At 45.8% G+C, this 25,813-nt stretch overlaps 3 protein-coding genes, 1 long non-coding RNA gene and 2 pseudogenes across 4 annotated transcripts in view; 3 read left to right on the forward strand and 3 right to left on the reverse strand.

The window, feature by feature from the left end:
• The first annotated feature begins 7 nt into the window (after window positions 1–7).
• Window positions 8–922, forward strand: LOC117192826 (annotated as a pseudogene).
• LOC117192827 (H/ACA ribonucleoprotein complex subunit 3-like) lies at window positions 862–1,290 on the reverse strand. The gene is made up of 2 exons (XM_033397591.1): window positions 1,142–1,290; window positions 862–1,075 (listed from the first exon to the last, which is right to left on the reverse strand). The coding sequence occupies exons 1-2, from the start codon at window positions 1,184–1,186 to the stop codon at window positions 935–937; spliced, it is 186 nt and encodes a 61-aa protein (XP_033253482.1). The 5' UTR covers window positions 1,187–1,290; the 3' UTR covers window positions 862–934.
• A 341-nt stretch (window positions 1,291–1,631) lies between these two features.
• On the forward strand, window positions 1,632–2,839 carry LOC117192825 (annotated as a pseudogene).
• Window positions 2,840–3,948: 1,109 nt separating this feature from the next.
• LOC117193726 (transmembrane protein 170B-like) lies at window positions 3,949–4,976 on the reverse strand. Its single transcript, XM_033398451.1, has 2 exons — window positions 4,646–4,976; window positions 3,949–4,580 (listed from the first exon to the last, which is right to left on the reverse strand). Exon 2 carries the CDS (start codon window positions 4,392–4,394, stop codon window positions 4,002–4,004), a length of 393 nt encoding a protein of 130 aa, XP_033254342.1. The 5' UTR covers window positions 4,395–4,580; window positions 4,646–4,976; the 3' UTR covers window positions 3,949–4,001.
• Window positions 4,977–8,341: 3,365 nt separating this feature from the next.
• LOC117194138 lies at window positions 8,342–8,772 on the reverse strand. The gene is made up of 2 exons (XR_004474749.1): window positions 8,555–8,772; window positions 8,342–8,477 (listed from the first exon to the last, which is right to left on the reverse strand). It is a non-coding gene; the product is annotated as an uncharacterized LOC117194138 (long non-coding RNA).
• Window positions 8,773–20,689: 11,917 nt separating this feature from the next.
• The window catches only part of LOC117194156 (transmembrane protein 223-like), a 50,765-nt gene continuing 45,641 nt past the window's right edge, over window positions 20,690–25,813 (forward strand). Inside the window, exon 1 of the mRNA XM_033398812.1 lies at window positions 20,690–20,855. The gene's annotated coding sequence lies outside the window, so the exon portion shown is untranslated. The remainder of the gene's footprint in view (window positions 20,856–25,813) is intronic.

The following is a 25,813-nucleotide window of genomic DNA, read 5'->3' on the forward strand; positions in this document are numbered from 1 at the left end:
CCCCTGAAGCTATGGTATGAAACAAGTTCCGGTTCGTTCGCATGAAAACATAAACATCTGTTTGTAGGTTATTTTGTTTTATAATAAATGCCAATCAAATCCCAGAAATATCAATCAAAATGAGTAATCTCATAAACTTTAGCCCTAAGAAAAGGTGCTAGTTTTTTGACACGACACAGCCTGCCATGTTTTCGACTAACAGTTCCGTACGTGGTTAACAAAACCTGGCGCAATTAAAAACTATTCCACTCGCGCTGCGCCGTTTGATGTGAGCACAAGCGTACCAAAGGACTTAATCCTCTTTAAATATGAGAATCCAAAGTTCTACAAGATGCTGAACTTTTTCTGGACCTATCTTTCCCATTTTGCGTTTACAACGCTGAAGGATGCGCCAGTGGTGGAGAAGCCAGGAGAGGAGCTGAAGTGGTTTCAGCGCATAAATCTTGGCGACAACAAGTACAGTTATGGCATCACTGCTTGCTGCTTTTTGTTTGGTTCATATTTGAAACAGATAATGTGGTTCGAAGCAAATTATGTCTTTATAAATTTATAGGATACGGAATTCTGTTTGCGGTTTGGATGTTCACACTTCGTTCCGTGCGCTTTCTCATCCTGCACAAGGGCGGTCAGAGTATCTCCTTTGTTACCTACGGACCCTTTAACCGGAACCGTATCATGACTGTCCCACTTAAATGCATCTCAGCGCAAGAGTCCCGTGAAATGGCCAGGGTACAACTGCCAATCAAGGTGAAGGACAGGACTCTTTACTACGTGCTGGATATGCGCGGAGAATTTCGTAATCCCCAACTGTTTGACTACACGGCAGGGTTAAAACGACGTATTTAAAAGCGATTTGTTTAGTTCATTGAAAATTTTGTAACTTATTATTTGTAAATACACATGTACCCTAATTAAAATTCAACTCTGCTCTGTCTTAAGACACGGGCTCAGGCTTCTGTGTGAGCAGCAGACTAAAGCGCTTCTTTATGGTAATGCGCTGGCGGGAGTACTTATCTTCCGGAGAGAAACGGGCTGGATGGGCCGACAAGGTCGGACGACCATCTTCAGTGCGTTTCTGCAATATCAACGAAACATATATATAACATAACATACTAGAAAAGCTGGAGAACTTTTCATTTACATTCAAAGTGTAGACGCGGTTGCCGCTTTCGTTGATGGTGTACATGAGATAAATTTTGGTGAGAAAATTCAATAAATTTCGCAGTAAATAAAAAAAACACGTGTGGCGTGCCTTGCAGTGTGTTTATCGGACTTATCGTTAAAATATCGACCCACAGAAATATACCAAAATATGTTTTAAAAATATACCGTAAATATACTTTCTATATACCGTTGAAAATGAAATTTAATAGATTGATGAAACAAACAACAAGAAATGCCGAAAAGTAGAAACCAGAGTACCAGAAACGGTCACCCTGGTGCGTTGCTTTCAATGAGAACAGTGTAACCGAAAATTTGTCGATCAAATACACGCTTAAACTCCATTTATTTAAACAAGATAAAAACTTGAGTTAAATCGCGAAAAAAATACCAATAATAATACCAAAAGTGAAGCACGTTAGCCAAAACGCGCACGGAACAAAACAATCGCAATGAAATTTCGTATCGATGATAACTATCGTTTTCCAAATCTTGCTTAAAATGGCGCAAATTGTTTGTAAAAAATGTCGAGTAAATTAGACGAGTTACAAAAGCAAGTGATACGGGAGCAACAAAAGCGAATCAAACCAGGAGAAAGCCAGAAATATGTGCGTATGGTTATAGACGCGGGTTTCGTGGACATTCCGGTTGGACAGGAGCTTTTGCAGCGAATAAACTCCGCCGATCTGAAGTATGAAATTCGCATGTTGCCCATCAAAAACTGCATCATCTGGGAGCGCAGTATTGGCCAGCACACAATAGTTTCAGGAAGTAGCGGTTCTGGCCTGGGCGAAGCCTGGAAAATGGAGAACCACGTCCTCCACTGGATAACCGAAGCAAATTAGCATCACTCTCAGAAGGATCAAAGAGCCTGCTTGGGCCACAAGTTGCAGGTTGCATTTCCCGACTGCCAATATACGGTGGCGTTGCCGAAACTGCGCCACAGTAAGCACAAGTCGGGTAGTCAGGATCCGAGTGGATTGATCGAGCCCCAAGTGCTGCAGCACCTTCACGTTGAGCAGCTGGCAAGTCCTGAGAGCCAAGAGCTGTTGTGCCTGCTCCGACGCTATACAAAGGCAATTGCCGAAGCCCCGTTTAAAAATCAACGCGATGAATATTTGGGGTTCTTTAAGAAGTACTTGGCCAACGACAAGAAGCAGTGCGTCCGCGTCGAGCAGGGCAATGGCTATGGACGTCTATGGCAGCAGCATCTAAATCGGTTGCCGCTGGTCACGCTCGAGAATCCATCATATCTCAATATCCCTGTCCCAAGAAACTGTTGGACCACTTTTCCAATGATCCTACGGCTGTGCAGTCCCTAGCTGATTTAAAGATCAAGCGCTGTAATGGACCACAGCCCCTTCACACCGAACGACGCATAGGGAACGTACTCAGCAACAAACTTTACACTTTGTACAATTCAAGGGATCTTAATACTCTGATTTAGTTTTAGAATCGTCTCGTGTATTCGGCTGGTATCGTATGTACAATTAGAGTAAATATTACAACTAAGAGCTAAATATTTTACATTATTCCTCTGGTCGTATATAGTATATGTATATTTAAAAATCACAATATTCTTATACGCATATCTATGAATTTTTATATTTGTTGTCGAGCATCTTTCAAGATGTTCTGCGAAAAACGAATAAAAACGAGGTGGAACGTTGTGAGTTGCTGCGGACACCGCAACTCTACAGTTATACCCGATACTAAGTCAGTATGGCTCTCTCCGGCAGACGCCGCTAATATTGAACGACACGACAAAGAGTGCGTGCGAGAGAGACAGAAAATCAGTCTGAGCGTGACGTCGGGGGCTGCGTAGCCACTGCAAATTGATTTGTTCCTTTTGGCTACAAAAATGATCCGATCTGATCCAGATTCAGCAATCTAATAGATATGGTCATTATCTATGATTCTGCGTTTTTAGTTTTCTCGAATGTGCAATATTGTGGATGCAACAGATTTTCGTCCTTTGTGGTGCGGAAGGGGGTGGGGCGAAATTCTGAGAAATAAGTTTTATAGTGAGATCTAACAGAAGTGCGGATACCAAATTGGGTTACTCTAGCCTTAATAGTCTCTGAGATTTGTGGATGCCCCAGATTTTCGTCCTTTGCGGGGGCGGAAGGGGGTGTGGCGAAATTTGGACACGAAACGGTCAAGGTCCGATATCACAGGAGTGTGGATACCAAATTTGTTTGCTCTGGCTCTTATAGGTTCTGAGATCCTTGAACTCATATTTTGCAATTGGCAAAACCGACTATGAAACCTGTGTGTTAGAGAGAGACAGAGCGAGAAAGAATGAAATTGTTTTCTTGATTCTGGCTATAATAATTATACGATCTGGTTGAGATTTTACACTCTAGAACATATAGTCATCCTCTACGATTCTGCGTTTTTGGTTTTATCGTATCTTTAAAAATGTAGATGCCACAGATTTTCGTCCTTTGTGGGGGCGGAAGTGGGCGGGGCGAAGTTTTGAAATATTTTTGTAGCAGTGACATATCACAGAAGTCTGGATCCAAAACATCGTTGCTCTAGCTCTTATAGTCTTTGAGCACTAGGCGCTGAAGGGGACGGACGGACGGACAGACGGACGGACGGACAGACGGACAGACAGACAGGGCTCAATCGACTCGGCTATTGATGCTGATCAAGAATATATATACTTTATGGGGTCGGAAACGATTCCTTCTGGACGTTACACACATCCACTTTTACCACAAATCTAATATACCCCAATACTCATTTTGAGTATCGGGTATAAAAAGTATGATAATGATTACAACAAAAAAAATAGCAAGCGACGAACGTTCTATGATGAAATTTCAGACCATAATCTAGAGCGTGGCCAAGATTCGGGTGAAGCCCAGGCACGCCGAGACTATAGTCTGTCCAAGACCCCAGACCATTGCATAAATAGGCGACATGGGCAGGCTGGAAGCGCGATGCACAAATGCAATCACCGCACTGCTAATGATCCCACTAGAAGCCGGGCACAAGAATCCCATGACCAGAATTAGTATGGAGAAGAATCGACCGAATTTATGCTTTCGAAGCGTGACAAACGCCACGAGGGCGGCACAGGTGTGGATAAAAATGGATGAGAAGAGGGCCCACAGAAATAAGTGGTACCACATTTCGCGAAATGTGTTTAGTCGAGCCTGTGAGCGGAGTCCCATGACATCGGCGATGGTGTCCAGCTCATCGGTGTCATATGCTTCGGAAAACATGGCGATGCGCAATTTTGACCTTAAGTTTTGGAAGAATATCGGGCTTGCTACTAATTACGTTGCTAATTATTGCTTTTTCGTTCCTCTGAGTTGGTCATTTGTGTGCTCTGCTGATTGATTTCTCCTCCGACACGGTCCGAGGGGGGTTGTTCATGTCAATGGTGCTATCAAGTGACGTTCGTAGACCTGTAAGTTTAAGTGGACCATGCTTTAGTTCTGTTGACCTTTTGGCAGACTCGTACGATACTCACGCCCACACATGTGGCCACCTCACCCTCATTAGCTTGATTGTTGCTGTTGGCCGGAATGCACTTTCTCTGTTATTTGATTACATTAACATTTTTGCTGTTTCCTTTTTGTAAAGTTTTCTTTTGTTTGATTTTTTATTTGCGTAGCAATCGATTTGGCATTCAATACGCCCATTCAATAAGCGACTTGCTTGCGGCAGTGAATCTTTAAGTCATAATTTTTGGCCAGCCCTTTAGTATGGTATAGTATAGTAGTAGTATAGTATAGTAGTATAGTATTGTCCAAATAAAACACTGATTCTATTTTAATTATTATTTAATTTCGTATTTTCCTTTTAGCAACTGGAGTGGAACACCGTGGAAATGGACCAGTTCTTGAGTAGTCAGCTGTCATCCATAAGTGAACCAGCTCCGATAAATGAGCAACATAGTCGCACCACATGGCACGGAATAAATTATAAATTATGTGGGCAGGGGTAAGATTTAAGTATTTAAAATAAGCCAGTCAAGTAGAAAATTGATTCATTAATCGGATAAAATTATTTGGGCAGAGTTGATGGTTCTATCAAGCTAGTAATATTCCACGGAATATCAAAAGCGAGGAATATGTAAAATAGAACTTGATTTCGCTAGTATATTTACGGTATATTTTTAAAATGAGACTGTATATTTTGGTATATAATAAATCCGCCAAAACAATCCAGTCAAGTAGGAAATTGATTTCTTAATCCAATAAAATGATTTGGGCAAGGCTCAGTATTCTATCTAGCTAGTAATAGTCGACGGAATATCAAAAATGAGGATGTATGTTGTTATGGGCGGTTTTGGAGAGAGCCGATAGGTATCAGGGCTGGAGAAGAAAGAGACAGCGGCATCTATAGTGGATCCTGGGAAGCAGTGGCAGACTTGCGTGGGAGAAAAGGAAACGGGGCGAGAAAGAAAAAAAGGAAGTTTCCGGTGGAGAATACTGGAGGCCGCACCAAGACATCAGCGGCAGGCATCAACATGAGCAGAAGCGGCGGACATCGGCAGCAGCATCCCGGTACTGGCCAGGCCGGAAAACTGGTGCGAGAACCGTCAGCGGAACCAAGGAACCGTCAGCGGAACACCGACTGGAGACACGTTTCTGTCCCCACACACCAACCCCGCCTCCCGCCCCCCCCCCCACCCATGACTATCCCCTTCAGCGCCTAGTGCTCAAAGACTATAAGAGCGAGAGCAACGATGTTTTGGATCCAGACTTCTGTGATATGTCACTGCTACAAAAATATTTCAAAACTTCGCCCCGCCCACTTCCGCCCCCACAAAGGACGAAAATCTGTGACATCCACAATTTTAAAGATATGAGAAAACCAAAAACGTAGAGTTGTAGAGAATGACCATATCTTTAAGACTGCGGAATCTGAATTGGATCGTATTATTATTATAGCCAGCATCAAGAAAACAATTTCATTTTTTCTCGCCCTGTCTCTCTCTAACACACACGTAGCATAGGCGGCTTTGCTTAGAGTAAAACATTAGCGCCTAGATCTCAGAGACTACAAAAGCTAGAGCAACCAAATTTGGTATCCACACTCCTAATATATCGGACCGAGACGAGTTTGTTTCAAAATTTCGCCACACCCCTTTCGCCCCCGCAAAGGACGAAAATCTGGGGATATTCAAAAATCTCAGAGACTATTAAGGCTAGAGTAACCAAATTTGGTATCCGCACTCCTGTTAGATCTTACTATAAAACGTGTATCTCAAAATTTCGCCCCACCCCCTTCTGCCCCCGCAAAAGACGAAAATCTGTTGCATCCAATATTGCACTTTCGAGAAAACTAAAAACGCAGAATCATATATAATGACCATATCTATCAGATTGCTGAATCTGGATCAGATCAGATCATTTTTATAGCCAATAGGAACAAATCAATCTGCAGTGGCTACGCAGCGCCCGACGTCACGCTCAGACTGATTTTCTGTCTCTCTCGCACGCACTCTTTGTCGTGTCGTTTAATATTAGCGGTGTCTGCCGGAGGAGAGCCATACTGACTTAGTATCGGGTATAACCGTAGAGTTGCGGTGTCCGCAGCAACTCACAACGTTCCCCCTCGTTTTTGTTTTGATCTGTGCATGGAAGGTTATCTATTTATTATACCCGATACTCAAAATGAGTATTGGGGTATATTAGATTTGTGGTAAAAGTGGATGTGTGTAACGTCCAAAAGGAATCGTTTCCGACCCCATAAAGTATATATATTCTTGATCAGCATCAATAGCCGAGTCGATTGAGCCATGTCTGTCTGTCCGTCTGTCCGTCCCCTTCAGCGCCTAGTGCTCAAAGACTATAAGAGCGAGAGCAACGATGTTTTGGATCCAGATTTCTGTGATATGTCACTGCTACAAGAATATTTCAAAACTTTGCCCCGCCCACTTCCGCCCCCACAAAGAGCGAAAATCTGTGGCATCCACAATTTTAAAGATACGAGAAAACTAAAAACGCAGAATCGTAGAAGATGAGTATATCTTCTAGAGTGCGAAATCTGAACCAGATCGTATAATTATTATAGCCAGCATCAAGAAAACAATTTCATTCTTTCTCGCCCTGTCTCTCTCTAACACACACGTAGCATAGGCGGCTTTGCTTAGAGTAAAACATTAGCGCCTAGATCTCAGAGACTACAAAAGCTAGAGCAACCAAATTTGGTATCCACACTCCTAATATATCGGACCGAGACGAGTTTGTTTCAAAATTTCGCCACACCCCCTTCCGCCCCCGCAAAGGACGAAAATCTGGGGATATTCAAAAATCTCAGAGTAACCAAATTTGGTATCCGCACTCCTGTTAGATCTTACTATAAAACGTGTATCTTAAAATTTCGCCCCACTCCCTTCCGCCCACACAAAGGACGAAAATCTGTTGCATCCACAATATTGCACATTCGAGAAAACTAAAAACGCAGAATCATAGATAATGACCATATCTATCAGATTGCTGAATCTGGATCAGATCAGATTATTTTTATAGCCAATAGGAACAAATCAATTTGCAGTGGCTACGCAGCGCCCGACGTCACGCTCAGACTGATTTTCTGTCTCTCTCGCACGCACTCTGTCGTGTCGTTTAATATTAGCGGCGTCTGCCGGAGGAGAGCCATACTGACTTAGTATCGGGTATAACCGTAGAGTTGCGGTGTCCGCAGCAACTCACAACGTTCCCCCTCGTTTTATGTATATATATGCAAACTTAAATAGCTGTTCTCCTGCTCGGTACTATTCTGCTTACTCTTATGTTAACTTATGTTACTTCTCTCGGCTTATCGCCAGCCCCCTTTGGCTCCGTTGCTGGCGAGCGTTTTTATAGCTCGCTCGCTCTCCTATTGGGCTCTTCCTTTTCTGCTTGCGTGTTCTCTCTCCCCCGCTTTCACTCTCTTCCTATGCGCGCATCACCTTTGGCTCCGCTCGCCCTCTTTATTTGTTTTGGGGCATTACCCTTGCAGCTCTGAGTATTGAATTCCAACAACACACTAACACCTTCCTTCACTATGTAAACTGCGGATCTTAATTGGGCCTTGTTAACTTAATTTGGCATACGGCACGTTTAGGTAGGATTTGAGCGATTTTCCTCCTTTTTCTCCGTTCGTATTTCGCCGGTTGCTGAACTTTCCGCTATCGCGGATTATCGACCGTCCCGCTTTGTGGCCGCCGCCGCACCGACGTCGATCCGGCTGCCCGCGAAGGTCGAGCCTCTCAGAATTTTTCTGCGTCTCTGCTCCCTCGCTCTGTGCTGCGACGGATCAGCTGCTTGGAGCGCCGCTGCTTCGCCAGCCCAAATTGCTAGGCGCCAAATCTAGTGCAGGGAGAAAGAACCGTCTATCGTATTCGGCCCCGAAAGATCTGTGGTATCCCACTTTTTGTTCCTCTTACCCGTCAATCTTGGCCCCAGTGGCCGACCTAGCTTCAGTTTTCCTAGTCCCGCGACTTTTGCTTTGCTGCTGCTGGATACCACTCGCGCTTTGACAATATTCTTTTCTTGACTTTGGAACTTTTTCCTTAATGATTTTTGCTGAGCCTGTTCGGGGCGATGTTGGTCGCTCGACATCCAAATTCCAAAAGGAAGATGGACACGCTCCCATCCACTATGAGACCGGCCGGATCCGCTGGATGACGTTCGAATGTCATCGCTTTCTCCTCTTTCTCTTCAACTGCCATCAGCACTAACTCACCCCCAGAGGGAGCCAACCTTTCAGAGCACCGTTTTAGAGCCCCTGACTCCAAAACCCCCTGTAGCAGCGAGACTATGGCTGCCCATACAACGCCGTTGGCGGTCCATTTAGTTTTCGCCCTTAGCTCAGCTACAAGCCTCTTACAAAATCCCCCCTGCCAAAGTCAGACGTGGGGATATTGCCTGCCTTGAGGAATCCACAAGGCTGACTGGCTTGTAGCTACACTTTCCGGATATCCTTCCCGTGGTACCTTCCGATGAGCTTTCCTTGCAGATCTTCCAGCTCATAAATCGAGTTCCCCACTTTCCGTCTAACTCGCGCCTTAAGAAACATTGGCCCTAGCTTAGCGTTGTAGCCGACTTGAAAATGGCTTTGTTTAAAATTTCGCCGTAGCACTTCCTGCCCCACCTGGTACGATACTTCCTGTGCCCTCGGGTCATAATGCCGTCGATTTTGCTCCCATTGCTTCCGCATCACTTCACACGCTCTCTTTCTGACGATATCCAATGAATCCTCACGTGTGAAGGTCGCTGCCTTGTCCTCTCCTGAAGACACCATCTGCTGGCCGAAAACCATATAGTAGGGCGTGGATCCTAACCCTGAGTGAACCGCCGACCTCAACGCACAGCATATTTTGCTAAGACTCTCATCCCAGTCTTTCTGGTCACTGCGAATATACGACCGAATGGCAGCGATGACCGAACGGTTGACTCGCTCCGAAGCATTGGCTTGGGGAGCGTGGACAGCTGTTAGCGTGTGCGTTATTCGATGCCTTTTGAGCAGGCCTTGAAACTTCTCGGATCGAAATTGCGATCCGTTGTCAGATACAATTCCCTCTGGAACTCCGAAAGTATAGAATAACTCCTCCTCTAAATACCTCAGCACAACATCAGAATTTAATTTTTTTACAGCCTTGAGGAAAACAAATTTCGAATAATGGTCCAGGACAATAAAAATTCCTATATTTCCACTGCGAGACCTATGATACGGACCTAAGAAATCAATATAGAGACGCTGGAAGAACCTTTGCGACTCGGCCGCTTTTTCCATCGGTGGACGTAACGGAGCGTTTGGAGCTTTTGACATTTTACATTGCTCGCAGGCTGCCACGTAGTCTTTTACGTCATTGACGAGTCCGGGCCAGAAATAATAACTCCGGATCCGCTCGAGTGTCTTGTGGACTCCACCATGGGAAGCCAGCGGATCATCGTGTGCTCTCTTTAGCACTTCTTTGACCATCCCCCTGGGTACCCACAACTTCCAAACAAACGCGTCGTTAAGGATGTCTCCTTTTCCATGCTCGGATCGCCGATAGATCAGAGAATCAACTATTTTAAGGTCGGGCAGTTGAGCCATATTGCTCTTAATTCCCTCCATCAGTTCCAAATATTCTCCCGATTTGAAATGAGCTGACTCAATGTCCACCAGCAAGCCATTGCTGAAATCCACTGCAGCCACTTGGTCATATGGGACCCTGGACAAGGCATCCGGAACAACATTCAGCTTCCCTCTTCTGTGTTGGATACTGAACCGGAAACCTTGCAGTTTTAAAGCCCAACTCGCTAACCTCGAATTCAAATCACTTTGAGACATGAGCCATTTCAGCGAGGCGTGATCCGTAATTACAGTGAACTCCTGACCCTCTACATAGGCTCTGAATCTTTTTATGCTCACCAGAGCAGCGAGACATTCCTGCTCTGTAACCGTATAGTTTCTTTGGGCTTTGTTAAGCTTCTTCGAAACAAAGGCTATCGGCAGTTCTTCCCCTTCGACCGACTTCTGTACCAGTACTCCGCCTACCCCGCTTTTACTGGCGTCGCAATGTATAAAAAATGGTTTGCTGAAGTCCGGACTTTGCAAGACCGGAGCACTGAAAAGCATGCCCTTTAACCGCTCAAAAGCTTCCTTGCCTTCTGTTGTCATCACGAATTTTTGCTTCGGCTTTAATAGGTCGGTCAACGGGGCGGATACAGACGCAAGGTTAGGTTAGGTTGAGGCGGCTGCCGGGCTCGCTCGGAACCCGTCACACTTAGGCCGGTTTCGGCCCGTTGTGATACCGCATAGGATCATTTCCTTCCCGCGTTGTGAGACTTCCTGTCAGCAATTATCCCATCCAGATGCTCTCACAAAGTTCGCTATCCTCCTGGGACATAGTTTGGACATCTCTGAGATGTCGTGTAGAAAGGCTGAGCCCAGGTGCTGTAGCCTTCTTCTGCTGAGAGCTGGGCAGGAGCAGAACAGATGTTCCACTATCTCCTCCTCTTCCTCGTCTCTACAGCTACGACAAAAATCGTTATGTGGGGCCCCCAGCCTGTTAGCGTGGGTGCCTATTAGCCAGTGTCCCGTGAGGGAACGTGTGACTACGTTGCACCTTTTCCTGCTTAACTTGAGGAGCTCGGAGGTGCGCTTCATGTCCATGGTCGGCCATGTTTGCCGAGTTGTGCGACATCGTGGCACTGTTTGCCACATATCGTTTTTTAGTCGCTTGTATTGCTCCCTTATAATGAGCTAACAGGTGGCCATTGGCATACAGATATCCTCCTTGTCTTGGAGAAGGGGGATTGTAGTGCCAGATCTGGCCAGCTCTTCCGCTATACAGTTGCCCTCGATGTCCCGGTGGCCCGGGACCCAAATCAGGCTAATAGCAAATTGCTGAGCCATCTCGTGCAGAGATTTGCGGCAGTCTGCCACGGTGGCCGAGTTCGAGGAAATCGCGCTTAGCGATTTGATCGCAGCCTGGCTGTCGCTATAAATGTTTAGCTTGGTTGCCGTGACGGCAGCCGCTTGTAGGCAGTCTAGAGCCTCCCTGATTGCTATGACTTCCGCTTGAAAGACACTGCAATGATCTGGGAGTCTGAAGGAATGCCTTATGTTTAGCTGTTCAGAGTAGATTCCCCCTCCGACTCTGTCGTCCAGCTTTGATCCATCTGTGAAGATGTTTATGGCCCCATCTGGGCCTGGGAGTCCCTCGAGCCATTCGTCTCTGTGAGGGATGATTGTGTCGAAGGGAGTGTCTGTGTACTCTCTTGGAACTTGGTAGTCTGTTTTTGAGGGGACGGGACTGCTATTATTTAATATGGCTGAGTGACCTATGCACTGTGTCACCCATTGATCTGAGTCTCTTAGACGTATTGCTGCTGCTTCTGCCCGTTCCTTTCCTGCGAGGTCAAGGCTCTGTAGGCATAGGATGGCATTTAGCGCATCATTTGGGGTGGTGCGAAGAGCTCCGCTGATGCATAGGGCGGCAGTCCGCTGGACTTTGCCCAGTTGCTTGGTGATCGCCCTTTTTGATAGGGCCGGCCACCACACCGTAACTCCGTAGAGTAGTATTGGTCTAACTATAGCTTGATATATCCATTGGACTATGCTTGGGATCATACCCCATCTTAGCCCAATAGCTTTTTTGCATGTGTAGAGTGCAGTCATTGCCTTGTAACGAACCTTAGGAAGGTTCGTCACAGCGCGCTACATCGCGGGATCGTCACCGCCTCATTTTTCCCCTTTTTATATCTCCAGTTTCCCTTAAATATATCGTTACTTAGCCTTAAGAACAGAGAATGCATACGATAAATGTACCACCAATAAAGAAACTCATTCCCCATATCGTTTCGCCTACCGTTTCACGACAGCCAATCCCACATTCTCGTACCAACACATTACCCCCACCTCTAACGAAAAGCTCCCGAAGCACTGACAATTAGCCGGTAAGAACGCCCCCCACACCAACACATTGCCCCGCGTTTAGCCATAAGCTCCCGAGACACGAACCGTTAGCCGGTGACAACTCCCCACCGGGCCAACACATTACCCCCAACTCTAAACTTAAGCTCCCGAAGCACAGACTAGCCGATAAGAACCCACGCCTCTTACCTTCGCGGCTTCGGGACGCTCCGCGAAGCGGCAGCCAATCCGAAGCCGACGAAGACGAAGACACGTAGATACTGATAAGTTAGAGATCGGCGGCAGCCGAGCAGACTTCACTTACGCGGAGACCCAGCGAAGTTTTCCCGAGCGCGTAAGTGCCGAGCAGACTTCACTTACGCGGAGACCCGGGCCGAGAATAGACGTTGTCCCGCGTGACAACTAAGATACAAGTTAAGAATCCTTCCGGGAACGTGACGAAACAACAAAAAATATTCAATGTAACAAATTACCTGTATAACCAGCAAGCTAATAAATCATTATTGTAACGAGAACCAACCCCGTGTAAGTCATTTTTGGGGATCCAAACCCCTCCCCGGTCCCCCTTACCAACAACTACTCGCCAGCGAGCCACACTCCCCTCCACTAACACCCGACAAATCCTCGAAACCCCCCCCTCACGCAGGTGTGACACGCCCTGCGCCCCTCTCTCGACCCCCACAGGTGTGACTCGCCCTGTGACCCCTCTTTCCCGACCCACGCAGGTGTGCCTCGCCCTGCGCCCGCCTCTCTCTCGACCCACGCGGGTGTGCCTCCCTCCGCGCCTTTCTTCTCGACCCTCACGTCCGCCCAGTAAGACGAGCCGACCCCCCTTTCGGAGTTCCTGCGAACTACAAATTTCTTGTAGGAAGACCCCTGGACAGGACTGAGCTTACCTCAGCCTGGAAGAGGAGACATTACAAGTGGCGCCCGAGCAGGGACCCGAAGGAAACTCTAACGAGGGGTTCGTGGATTAAAAACCCACGGCAGTCAGGAGTGCAAGAGACAGACCAAAAAAAAAAAGGTGGAAAGATAGCCCCCCGCGTGTACGCCTACGTGCATACGCGGCCGATCGCTCGACCGCAGAAAAAAACCCACCCCACTACCGCGGCGCGTAACCGTGCTCAAATCCCCACAATTCTAACGGTGAGGATCGCGAACGAGTCTACGTGTACGTGTACTAAGTGACAGTGAAAAGAAAAGGGAACACAGTACCTCAAGATCCCGGACGCTCAACCAGTCCGTAGGAACAGCGACGCAACGACCAAGAGAAGCATGGAGCCCTATACGGGGGAACAATCAGGTGAGTACGACGGGGACGAATTGACCGTTAATCCGGGGGTCAGCACCGGCTGGATCCACAAGCGCCGCCGGGAAGAGCTGGAAGCCTTCGCGGAAGAATTCGGGTTCGACCGCGAAGGGACAGTTGAGGACCTACGGAAAAGGTTCGCCACGCTGGTCGAAGGACCCCTCGAACAAGAGGCCTGGATTCGACTGGCGGAACTCGAACGGCAATACGCCAAACCACCGGGACGCGCAAAGTCGCCGCAACCCTCTACTTCCGGGCAGGCGGAGAGACGGAAGGCAGACCCCAAAAGCGGTCTGCAGATCCCTGGGGCCCCCGAAGGCAGACCAACCGGCACGCCCATCGTGGTGACCGCAGCCGCCCCCCCAAGACCCCCGTCCCCAGAGGTCCGCCCCTCACCCATGAGGAGGCTCCTCCCTGAAAGCGATAGACCCCGGGGAGGTAACGACGCGTTGGAAGCCCATCGATACAGTCAAGCTGCCCAGATGGCGGAACGGATTAGGAGGTGGGGGATCCAATTCGACGGACAGGATGATCCGTTGTCTTTCATCGAGCTGTTGGAAGAGCGCGCGCTTTCGTACGGGATAGACACCAACCACTTGCCTCGAGCTATGGCGGAAATCCTTATCGACCGTGCCAACCGCTGGTTCCGCACCAGCAGGCTGCAAGGCGCCTCGTGGGTCAACTTCCGGCAAGAATTTTTGTCCTTTTTCCTCCCGCCGCGGTATTTCGAATAGTTAGAGGATCAGATCCGAGCCCGCAAGCAAGCGACGGGCGAGTTATTCAAGGACTTCATAATCGAGCTCAGGTTGCTCATGCACCACGCCGGGTACGATGATGCCCAAGAGCTCAACAGGATTTATGATAATACTCTGCCGGCATATCAACTGTACGTGCGAAGACACGAACTGCGAGGTTTGGCCCAACTAACGATGTTAGCTACGGAGCTCGAATCCATCCAAGAGCGGAATAACCCCACTGCTCCCACTGCCCCTCGGCCCGGCCCAAGATACACTAGACCGACGACGCACCAGATGCAAAACGAGGTCGAAGCAAACCGGACCTCCTTTCGGAAGCCCCAATGGGACACGGCAGGACCGGCAAGGAGACCATCGTCAAACCGACCCGACACTCCAGCGCCGGAAGTCGCTCACCGCATGGTCACCACCCCCATCGCCAACCCACGGATGGCCTGTCGCCGCTGCGGCGAAGCCGGCCATGCCTCCCACAATTGCACCAACCCCTCTATCCTGTTCTGTTGGGAATGCGGTAAGCGAGGCGTAAGGACCATCGATTGCTGCCGCCAAGACTCGTCGGGAAACGATCAGCGTCCCCGACTGGCACGGGAACAGCCGGGAACGACGCCTCCCCAAACCCAGAACTAAGCCACCCACTACAGACACAGGACGGCCGGATAGTGGCGAAGTTGACGATAGGAGGACGGGCCACAGAGGCCACTGTGGATACCGGGGCGTCCCGGAGTTTCGTCAGCGCCAACCTCGGCCGGCAGCTCGGCAACGACGCCGGCCTCAGGGAAGCGTCCGTCCAGATCCGCCTGGCAGACGGGTTGGTACGCGAAATAACGCAATTTCTGTTGGCGTTCGTTAAACTGGACAAACGCGAAGTACAGATACCGCTCCTAGTGTTACCAAACATGCTAGAGCAGGTCATCGTGGGGATGGACTTCCTCTGCGCCATCGAAACAACGATGGCACCACCCTCCTCCGACTCCGCGACAGTCGCCTCGCGACAAATACACCGGTAGTTACCGCCAGCCAGGTGCACACCCCGGAACACGCGCCTACGAAACCCAAGGCGACGAACGATACGCCACGCAAACAAGGAATCAGGAACACGAAGCACAGGACCCCGACGGAACGCCCTGACCCCAGGTCATCCAACCAGGGCAAAATCTCGGGTAAGGCAACAAGGGACGCGAACAGACCCACCAGGACCCCCGGTCCAACGTCCTCGACGAGTGGTGGAGAGCCCGGAGCAACGATCGAACCCCCACGGCGGCGACGATCGTCCAGCGGCCCAGCGCCGAATACAACGACCACGTTAGCCGCCCCGGCGAGCGAGCGCGGTAACGCAGCCCTTTCGATAACGGAAACTCCCACATCCGAAATCGTCCTTACTGCCCGAAGTTTTCCCAGCCGAGAACCGGGAATAGGAGCAACAGCCACTCGAGACACCGACCGGGGCCCCGACGCGCCCGTGGCCGGAGATCAACTCATCAGCACCAACGGCACGGGGCGCTGCCGGAGCCACCCTCCCCGCGTCGCCGAAGGTTTCACTATAGCAGGCACCAGAGCGGAAATCTGCGTCACCCGAACGAGCCACTGGTCTAGTACTAGCGCCATCATCGAGACCCGCATGTTCGTGCATCACGCCGAATACGACACGACCCATGTATTCAGCCGGAGTCCCGAAAATGCCCTGCCTACACCCGAAACTACCCCGGTGGTCGCTAATATATAGGAGTACCCTCGTGGGATCGAACCGCCAAGCGCGTTCGACATGACCATACTCCCCGAGGGCCGAGACCAGACCCCCGCTCCCGGAACCAGCCGGCTAAGCGAAGAGGAGCCAGAAAGAGTCCCCGACCCCTGGCCTCCCGACGTGGCGCCGCAAATCCAGGAATTCCTGGACGAAGAGCTGCCGAAGCTCGCAGGCCTCCGAGGGACCACGGACCTCACGGAGCACACGATAGTTATGAGGGAACAGCGTCCCATAAAGCAACGGTACTACCCAAAGAACCCGGCTATGCGTCGGATCATCGACGAGCAGGTCGACCAGCTGATAGCAGAAGGCCTGATCGAGCCCTCGCGAAGTCCCCACAGCGCCCCCATTGTCCTCGTCCGCAAAAAGGACGGGAGGTGGCGCATGTGTGTGGACTATCGACAACTAAACGAACATTCGGTCCCGGACGCATACCCGTTGCCGAGGATCAACTATATACTGGAAAGACTCCGAAACGCGCGGTTCATCACCACGCTGGATCTGAAGAATGGATACTGGCAGATACCGATGGCCCATGACAGTAAGGAGGCCACGGCGTTCACGGTGCCCGGAAGAGGCCTCTATCAGTGGAAGGTAATGCCTTTCGGGATACATTCCGCGGGAGCCACGTTCCAGCGTACCCTCGACACGGTCATCGGCGCAGACATGGAACCCTTCGCTTTCGCGTATCTGGACGACATCGTCATCGTCGGCAAGGATTTCGCGGAACATTTGCGCAACGTCAAGAGAGTCTTCTCGCGACTGCGCCGGGCCAATCTGCGGATCAACACAGACAAATGCGTATTTTTCCAGCGCCGCATAAAATACCTGGGTCACATGGTCAGCGAGGAAGGCATTCATACCGACCCTGACAAGATAGCGGCCGTCAAAGACCTGAGACCGCCCACTAACCTGAAGGAATTGCGACAATGCATAGGTATGGCGGGCTGGGATCGTCGATTCGTCCCCAATTTCGCCACCATAGTGCAACCGATGTCATTGCTACTAAAGAAGGGGAGAGCATGGGCATGGGGACATTTGTATCGAATTATTGTTTGAGGTGACTTACTTATTATAAGAAAACTTGGACGGCTTGAATTGTTTTGCTTGGTATTTTATTATTTGAGTTTAACTACACTTGAAGAAATCGAAATGACTTGGAGTTCTCGCCGAGTTCACGGCAGCACTGAAACACAGTGCCGTACCGAACGTCAAACCAGCTAACGGCGAGAGAGGAAGAGAGCACGTACAGCAGTATGTAGGTCGGTGGTCTAGGGAAAGAGGGCGTGTCAAAGTGGGACGATAAGACACGATAGTAATTCTACAATGGAAATCACTTTAACATCCATCTTAAAGCCCTTACGCTTATTTCCAGCCGTACATAATGTACATATGTCTATGTCTGTGCTGATTTTGTAGGGCAGCAAAGAAGTCTGGCCACAGTTGCACATCAAAATGTCCTAGAGTCTACAGCACCTCGCAAACGATGTTTTACGGGTTTCGTCATAGCAAGTTGGCAGTCTCGTTCATGACGTCGTTGCCCCACTGGATGGTCGTACGGGGTAATGGTAAGGGGGTTTTTTAAATTGACCAGGGATCTTCGTTGGTTGACGAGTGAACCCCGCACCGTTTTGATAACAGCGCAAAGAAGAAGCAAACGTAAAATAATGGCAAAGGTAGCGCCGCGTTTTTACAAACAGATGCGCTTGAGTGTGTGCGAGTGGGAGGGTAAAATGTGAGAATAGTCTGCGAGAACGGGACGACCGTATGATTTGGTGCTTGAAATGTAGGGGGGAGCGTAAATTAAATAAATATATTTAGTATTTCTTTTAGTTCCGAATTCAAAGATTATTAAACACTAAATACCAATTACCGGGGCAAAAATTAAAAAGTATACAAACATACATACATAGCTTTGTTTGTAAAACTAGGCGTCATAATAGAAAAGCGGGAGGGGTGGGGTGGGGTTGGGTTGGGCTGGTGTTATGAAAATAATGTCTGCCGAATCCAAAATTTAACGTTACGACTTGGAATCTAGGGTTTTTAATGCAGTTAGGACCATGATGCAATTATACAAGGTGGTCTCGTCGGGAGCCGAAGTTCGTTCGTGTTGTCCCTTATCGTCAGTGCATGCTTGCTTGTTGATGATGAAGGTTGTTCACGGACGAATTTTTTGATATATTCTTAGCCCTTATGTCCCGACAACAACAAAATTATAAAAAGCATATAAAAAAAATACCACAGAATTAGAATTAATCTTTATATATTATGTAAAAGAACATTTTAATATAACTAAAAATGTTGAAGAAAAATTATTAATGGCTGCATAAAATTTAAATATTAATATATCAGTAAACTCATTTTATTTTAAAATTTTAAAACCCACGGGCCTGTTAAGGGTTAATCAACATCAACATATACCGTCTCACTCACACTCCCTATACTATGTGCCCTTCACTCGCACTTATTGCTAGCATACCTTAAGGAACTAACTTTTGCCGACGAGACCACCTTGTATAATTGCATCATGGTTAGGACCATGTCAGGATACCGGTTTAGAATAGAGTTGAAGAGTGAGAGAGTGAGCGAGGTGGAATGAGAGCGAGAGAGTATGGTGAAGAGAGTACGATAGAATAAGAGAATACATATATACATATATGCAGCTATATGTATGTATGTATGCATGTACATATAATTGAATAAAGTTCGCGTAGCGCCGAACACAAAACGACAAAACTGTTGTTAGAACGAACCGAAAGATACAGCAGCAGAGTGGAAAAGCAACAGCCCAGACCAACGAAAAAACAAATTGTGGCGAGGATAGCCATATTTTCTTGTGGAATCTTGTAACTCTAACTCTATGGTCCTACCAGGGGAGTTGGATGCGTATGATCCCATTCCTATTCCCTAACAATATGAGAATATCCCGTTCTCCGCGAATAGTATTTGATTTACTCATAAGTGTTTGCACAAGCAAACAGATACTAACATACATAGATAAATGCATCTTTGCATCTTTGCATAAAACGAAAAAAGCCAAACTGGACAATTGGCTTTAAAAATCGGAATTTCATCTATGGCTCGGTCTGGACCCGCTTGGGCGTTATGTTCATTATATCTGTTTCGCTCACACTCAAGATTACGCCCGCTTAAGCAATTGTGTGTGTGAGAGCTCGTGTGTATATCAGAATGTCTGTGTGTGTGTGTGCAATTTTGCAACGCGTTCACATTCTTTTTAGGTTACGTATCGATTTTGGTACAAAGTGAGGTTAGGTTGAAAAATATCTACGTTCCCGAAAATTCTAGAGATCTGAGGACATGCATGTAATCTTCATAGCATTCTTTATAAAGATCTAAGATAACATTGCCAAAGCGCGAAAAATAAAACTCAACCAAACTAGCTTCAGCCAAAAGTAAAAGCAAAAGGGGCACATTTTTATTCATCTATTAAACATATTAATGTTTGCATGGTTGCCAGGTCTGCAACTCTGGTTGTGATATATTAAATATAATGGAAAATCATATACGTTTATATGTAAATATATAATTGTGACCATATTGTGGAGCAGGGTTGTCGACTGCAATAGGTCAGACAGCTCAACAGATATATATGTGCTTATGGCTATTGTTAAGCTGTTGGGAACAGGTGCTTATGCCAAGGGCACATGTCGATTTTTCAACATAATCGTTCGAAAAGATAGATCTGATTTGATACTATATACATATCAACATATCCAAAACGAAACTGCCTGACAACTCTGAAACACACAAACAAATGATTTGGGAATGGTGACGACAAACGAAACCAATCCAAATTGGATCACACAAAGTGTAATTCCAATAAACCAGCAAATTAGTAGCTTATATTCTAGAGCCAACACTGGTACACAAGTTAAAACAACTTTAAAATATAATAGTCTCAAGAAAAATAAGCACTTACCTTCTTATACACGATCAACGTGTTTATTAACTGGATTATAGTTGTTATAAGGCAAATTTTACGATGACCCAAGCTTTCTCAGGCTGATATTCAATATTTTAAGTCTCGTTAACAGTTTTTTTTAACAGATTTGTTTACAAATCCGCAAGGAGAATCCGCGTCCCGATAGCCGATGCCGCTTCTCGCTGGAACAGTGACCAAATCGGAGTAGCAACAACAAAAGAGGAGGAAAAGAACCAGTTCAACCATTACTAGCTCAAAAGTACGTCTAGGGGTGGAAAAGTACCAACAAAAGAAACCATTTTTACTAAGCGAAGTAATAGACAATGCAAGAAACTCAATTCTGATCAATCAATGAGGAAAGTACGACGAACATGTTTTTTTTTTTGAGCTATGAATGTTGACTTTATATAACATTAATAAAACGAATCAGTATTTAAAATTGATAGTTCACTCGGCTCGCGTAGACACCAACCACTGCTACCACCCCTGAAGCTATGGTATGAAACAAGTTCCGGTTCGTTCGCATGAAAACATAAACATCTGTTTGTAGGTTATTTTGTTTTATAATAAATGCCACACTTCCTTTTCATCAGCGAGCGAGACCGGTCGTGTTTTTTCTTAACAGTCTGAAAAGTGACTTTTTCCAAGCAACAAAGGCTTAATTAAAAGTGATTGTAAAAATTGGATCATTGTTTATTTCATACAAATCTTCATCAATATATAAATTATTCCTCTTTTCATTTCCCAAAGGAGAGGTAAGTCTTTGGCAATCTGGTTAAACCAGCAAGTATGGCGGACGCCGGTCACTCGGTGTCTGCCAAATTGAAACCCCCTGATCAGGTGGCAAAAAGCGTCAAAATTCAAACCCAAAAAACAATAGCAAAAAACTTCAGTGCTTTGTGTTCAGGTGTGAAAGAGGACATATTCGACAGCTTGACTAACGAAAAGTACCCAGTAAAAAAGATGCGCAAGGAACAAAAAAGCGACAACACCAATACAGACATAAATAACAAAATGCTGATAGACGATGACAGTAACAAAATGGTGGAGGCTTCTGACGGTGTGACCGTTCAAAATTCTCACACAAATGCCATAAATGGTTTTACTGGAAATACTGAAATGAATAAAAATACTAATCCGATTATAAACCCATCAAATGTAGGTATCGAAAGAGAAACAGTGTTGTATAGTGAGTGCCACATCGGTGATGCGGCTGTACTAGTATCGACTAAGAACAGTACCATCTTCGAAAACAAAAACACCAAAAATGGCTTATTCTTTTTTGAAAAAAATAAGACACCTTAAAATCAAAGGAATTAAAGAAATCGTAGCTCTTGCGCCTACACTATACAAGATTTATTTTAAGGTTTTCAGCGAAGCAAATGATTTAGTTTTAAATGAGGAGTTAAAAAAAAATTAATTTAGTGGTATTTATACCAAAAGACTATGTGGAATCCTATGGAGTAATTAAAGGGGTGCCCCTCGGTTTTTCTGAGAATGAAATTATTGATAATATTACTTCTAACATAAAAATTAAGTCAATTGAAAGATTAGCAAGAAGGCAGAAAATTTCAACCGATGACAACAACGAAACATTCAAGCTCATACCATTAGAAACAGTCAAAATTGGTTTTGAGGGTTCAGACATCCCAGAAAAGGTATCTCTTTTTGGGATATGTGGGATGAAAGTAAGCATATATGTTCCCAGAGTAAGGCAATGTTATAATTGTGGCAGACTTGGTCACACTTCGACCAGATGCAAATCAGCTAGGAGGTGCTATAAATGCGGAGTCAAGGAGTGCAATGGGTCGTGCACTGGTCTCAAGTGTATCCTTTGCAATGGGAAAAATCACTCAGCTAGGGACAGACTGATGTGCCCAGTATGGGAAAAGGAGATGGACATTAACAAAATAATCACAATCAAAAAAATCGCGCGTAAGGAAGTGCTTAGCACTTACTCAATCCATCAAAATTTTTCGCTGTTAGATAATTATGAAAAAAACTATCCAAAACTAGACATAAATGAGGAAAATGTTCAAAACAAAAACGTTAAAGCAAATGAAGTTTTAAAAAAACACAGTTATGCGAGCAGGTTAGTGCAGAGACCTTTGGTTCCTGCACAAAAACCCCACTATCACTTAGAATCATATACCAGCGATTCTAGTAATCACGTACCATTTTATGAAAACAAAGAACTAAAAGAAAACAAATTTACCATTCAACAGATGGTTGACATGTTGTCTCGTTTAGTCGACTCAAATGATGTGTCACATCCATCAAAAAAAGTGACCAGTACAAATGATTACAATATGGAACATAATGCAGACAGAAAAATGAACAAACAGAGAGAAACGAACCTTTTTAAAACATCTAAATAAATATGAAATTTTTACAACATAGCATTCAATCTATTAAAGCCAATAAAAACGACCTAGTATTCTACTTAAACAATGAAAACTTCGACTTTGCCATTCTGGCTGAAGTTTTCTCTCACGATCTCCGTTTTAGGAAACTAGCCAACTTCAATATGTTAGAAAAACATAGAGAGGACGGTTATGGAGGAGTGGCGATTGCCTACAAAAAAGAATTAAGAGTTAAAAGACTGAGAACCATCAACAACAAAGATAAATTTCTTATCACCTCAGTATATTTTGAACCTTTGTTGTCTCTTGCATCCTTCAAGCAAGCGATTAACAATCTCCTTGAATATTTAGATGCATTCAGAAAAGTCATAATTGCAGGAGATTTTAACGCAAGACATACCTTTTCTGGAGACAGAACCAACAGTGGAAAGGGAACTTTTCTCATGCAAGCTATGTCAAATGCTGGCTACAGTCTAGCAAATGACCACAGTCTCACATTCAGAAGACACATCGACTCAACATCAGGGTCTGTACTCGATTTAACTTTCACAAAGTGACATTTTACCGTCGCGCTCCTCATTTTGTCTCATATGTTCTAGGAAATCATGTCCTTGAGCGAATTTCGAGTTCAAATGACCTCGGAGTCCTTTTTGATCATAAGATGTGTTTCAACACCCATATAGCTGCAACTGTAAATAAAGCTAAGGGTGTTTTAGCGTTCATCAAGCGTTGGTCCAAGGAGTTTGACGACCCGTACGTTACGAAACAACTGTACATCTCGTTAGTACGTCCTATATTGGAGTATTGTTCTTGTGTGTGGAGCCCGCAGTATAAAGAGCAGCAGGCTGTTATTGAATCCGTGCAAAAGCAATTTTTAATTTTTGCCCTTCGGAACTTTAACTGGGACTCGGGTAGAATCTTGCCACCCTACCGGTCTAGGCTAAATCTTATTGACCTGCCGTCGTTGCACCATCGCAGAATATGCAATGGCGTAATGTTCGTGCACAAGCTCCTTCTTGGGACTGTTGACTCCCAAACTCTCTTGGGTCAGATTGACTTGGCCGTTCCATCCAGACCTACCCGTACTTTTAGGCCTATCCGTCTACCCATATGTAGGTCTAATTATGCTGATCATGAACCTTTTAGGGTTTTATGCCATAATTATAACTCCCTCTGTCAAACCCTATCCCCTGAACTGTCTCTTAAACTAATTGCATGCAATATTTATAATCATTTAAATTTAGCTAACTTTTAACTTATCTTTTTCCGCATTTAGTAACTAAGTACCCTTATTAACAGATAATTTGTTAATTTAATAAATAAACAAATAAAAAAAGGGTATTCATATAGAGAATTGGAAATGCGAAAAGTTTTACCTAGGAGGCAGCCACCATCACCCAATAACCTTTGAAACAGCAGGATATCAACACAAACTCAAAACTTTCCTTGCCAAAAACAGGCTACTGAAAAAGCTAAGCCAGTTTGAGGCCGACAAAGATATGGATAATTTAGCGAAGAACATCCAACAGGAAATAAAAGCAGCTACTTATGAAATCAAAAACAAATGTCCAAAATTATGGTGGGACGAGAATTTAGCCAAATTATTCAGGGAGTTTGCAGAGTCGCAGAAAAAGGCAGCTTCAGAACCCTCCTTTCAAAATTATTGTTCTGCTGTTAACCTCAAGGTTAAATGAAAAAAATCTGTTAAAATTGCCAAAAGAACTAGCTATGCCAGGAAGTTAACAGAGTTAAATGTAAAATCGAACTCAAGAGAAGCCTGGAGATTCCTCAGAAATCTAAAAAACTGTCAAGAGGACACCCCAGAAATTTTCGACCCTGACAAAGCTGGGCCATACCTGGAATTCCTTAACGAACAAATAACCTCAGAAGCAAAGGATGTAGACGAAGAAATGTACTCAACCAAGAACAATGAAAATCCTTTCTTTTCCTTGGAAGAGTTAGAGGCTGTGTTAGTCAGAAACAGAAAAACGGCAGGAGGAATAGATCACATCACATACGAGATGCTGAGTGCTCTTAACACTAGTATAAAGACAGAACTTGTACATTTTTACAACCATCGAGTGGCTATGTGCGACTTCCCAGTCGAATGGAGATCTATCAGAATTGTACCAATACCGAAAAAAAACATGGATCTGACTGACTTAAAACATTTTCGACCCATATCCCTCATTTCGGTTCTAGCCAAGACAGTAAATGGCATGGTGAAAGCCAGGCTGGAAAAGATGGTATGCAGATCTTATGCATACCAAAAAAACAAGTCTGCAGCGATGTGCATAAATGATGTCATCAATGTGGTAGTGGCAAAGAAAAAGAACAAGGAACACGTTACTCTTGTGGTTGTTGACCTCAACAATGCCTACAATTGTGTCAACCTGAAATTCTTAAAAAGACTAATGGAAAATGAGTGTTTTCCTAAAACATACATGACTGGATCATCAGTTTTATGTCTATGAGACTACTGAAAATAGGGGAAGCTGTTCAGGTAGTTCAGGGAGGAATCCCACAGGGCTCTTGTCTGTCGCCCCTCCTTTTTAATGTATACACAAAAAGACTACATCAGATCTGTGATAGAAATACTCATATGATGCAATTTGCAGATGACTTCGTTATAATCTCTCACAACAGAGAGTTTACTGTAGCGGTTGAAAACCTTAATTAAAAACTAAATGACTTTAACCTTCTATGTGGTGATCTCGGTTTTAGCTTCAATCCAAGCAAATCTGCAGCAATGAATGTAGGAAAAAGACAGGTCAGAGCGGTAAATATTTCTGTTAGAAATGTGCCTATACCAAATCGAAAAGATATCCGTTTCTTAGGCAGACTGGCCGTCAGCCATTGGGTGCTACAGGGGGACAAACGGATGACGGGTCGGCTCGCACAACTGTGAACTCGGCGCAGGCGCAGCCGATCCGGTTAGTAATACCCGGTGCGGTCTGCGTCTCACACCCCCCCTAGGACACAGAGGGTTGCGAGCGAACCGTCACCCGCCGTAACTGTGCACACCGGTGGAAGTGTGACTATACTCTCCCCGTGAGGGCGGCTGGAAACAGGTCCTAGCACGGTCATGTCTCTGCTAGGATGCTGGCGAATGGTAGTCGGGCGGAGAGAAGAAAACTCTCAGTGAAATTACCCCAATCCAAGGTG

This window comes from Drosophila miranda, assembly GCF_003369915.1.
Source record: "Drosophila miranda strain MSH22 chromosome Y unlocalized genomic scaffold, D.miranda_PacBio2.1 Contig_Y2_pilon, whole genome shotgun sequence".
NCBI lineage: Eukaryota > Metazoa > Arthropoda > Insecta > Diptera > Drosophilidae > Drosophila > Drosophila miranda.

Excerpts from the sequence above, each read along its gene's own strand:
- LOC117192827 (XM_033397591.1), bottom strand. The coding sequence starts at position 1,186 with ATGTACACCATCAACGAAAGCGGCAACCGCGTCTACACTTTGAAT. Across the intron at positions 1,076-1,141 it reads ACCGCGTCTACACTTTGAAT|AAACGCACTGAAGATGGTCG; the intron begins GTAAATGAAAAG and ends TTGATATTGCAG.
- LOC117193726 (XM_033398451.1), bottom strand. The coding sequence starts at position 4,394 with ATGTTTTCCGAAGCATATGACACCGATGAGCTGGACACCATCGCCGAT.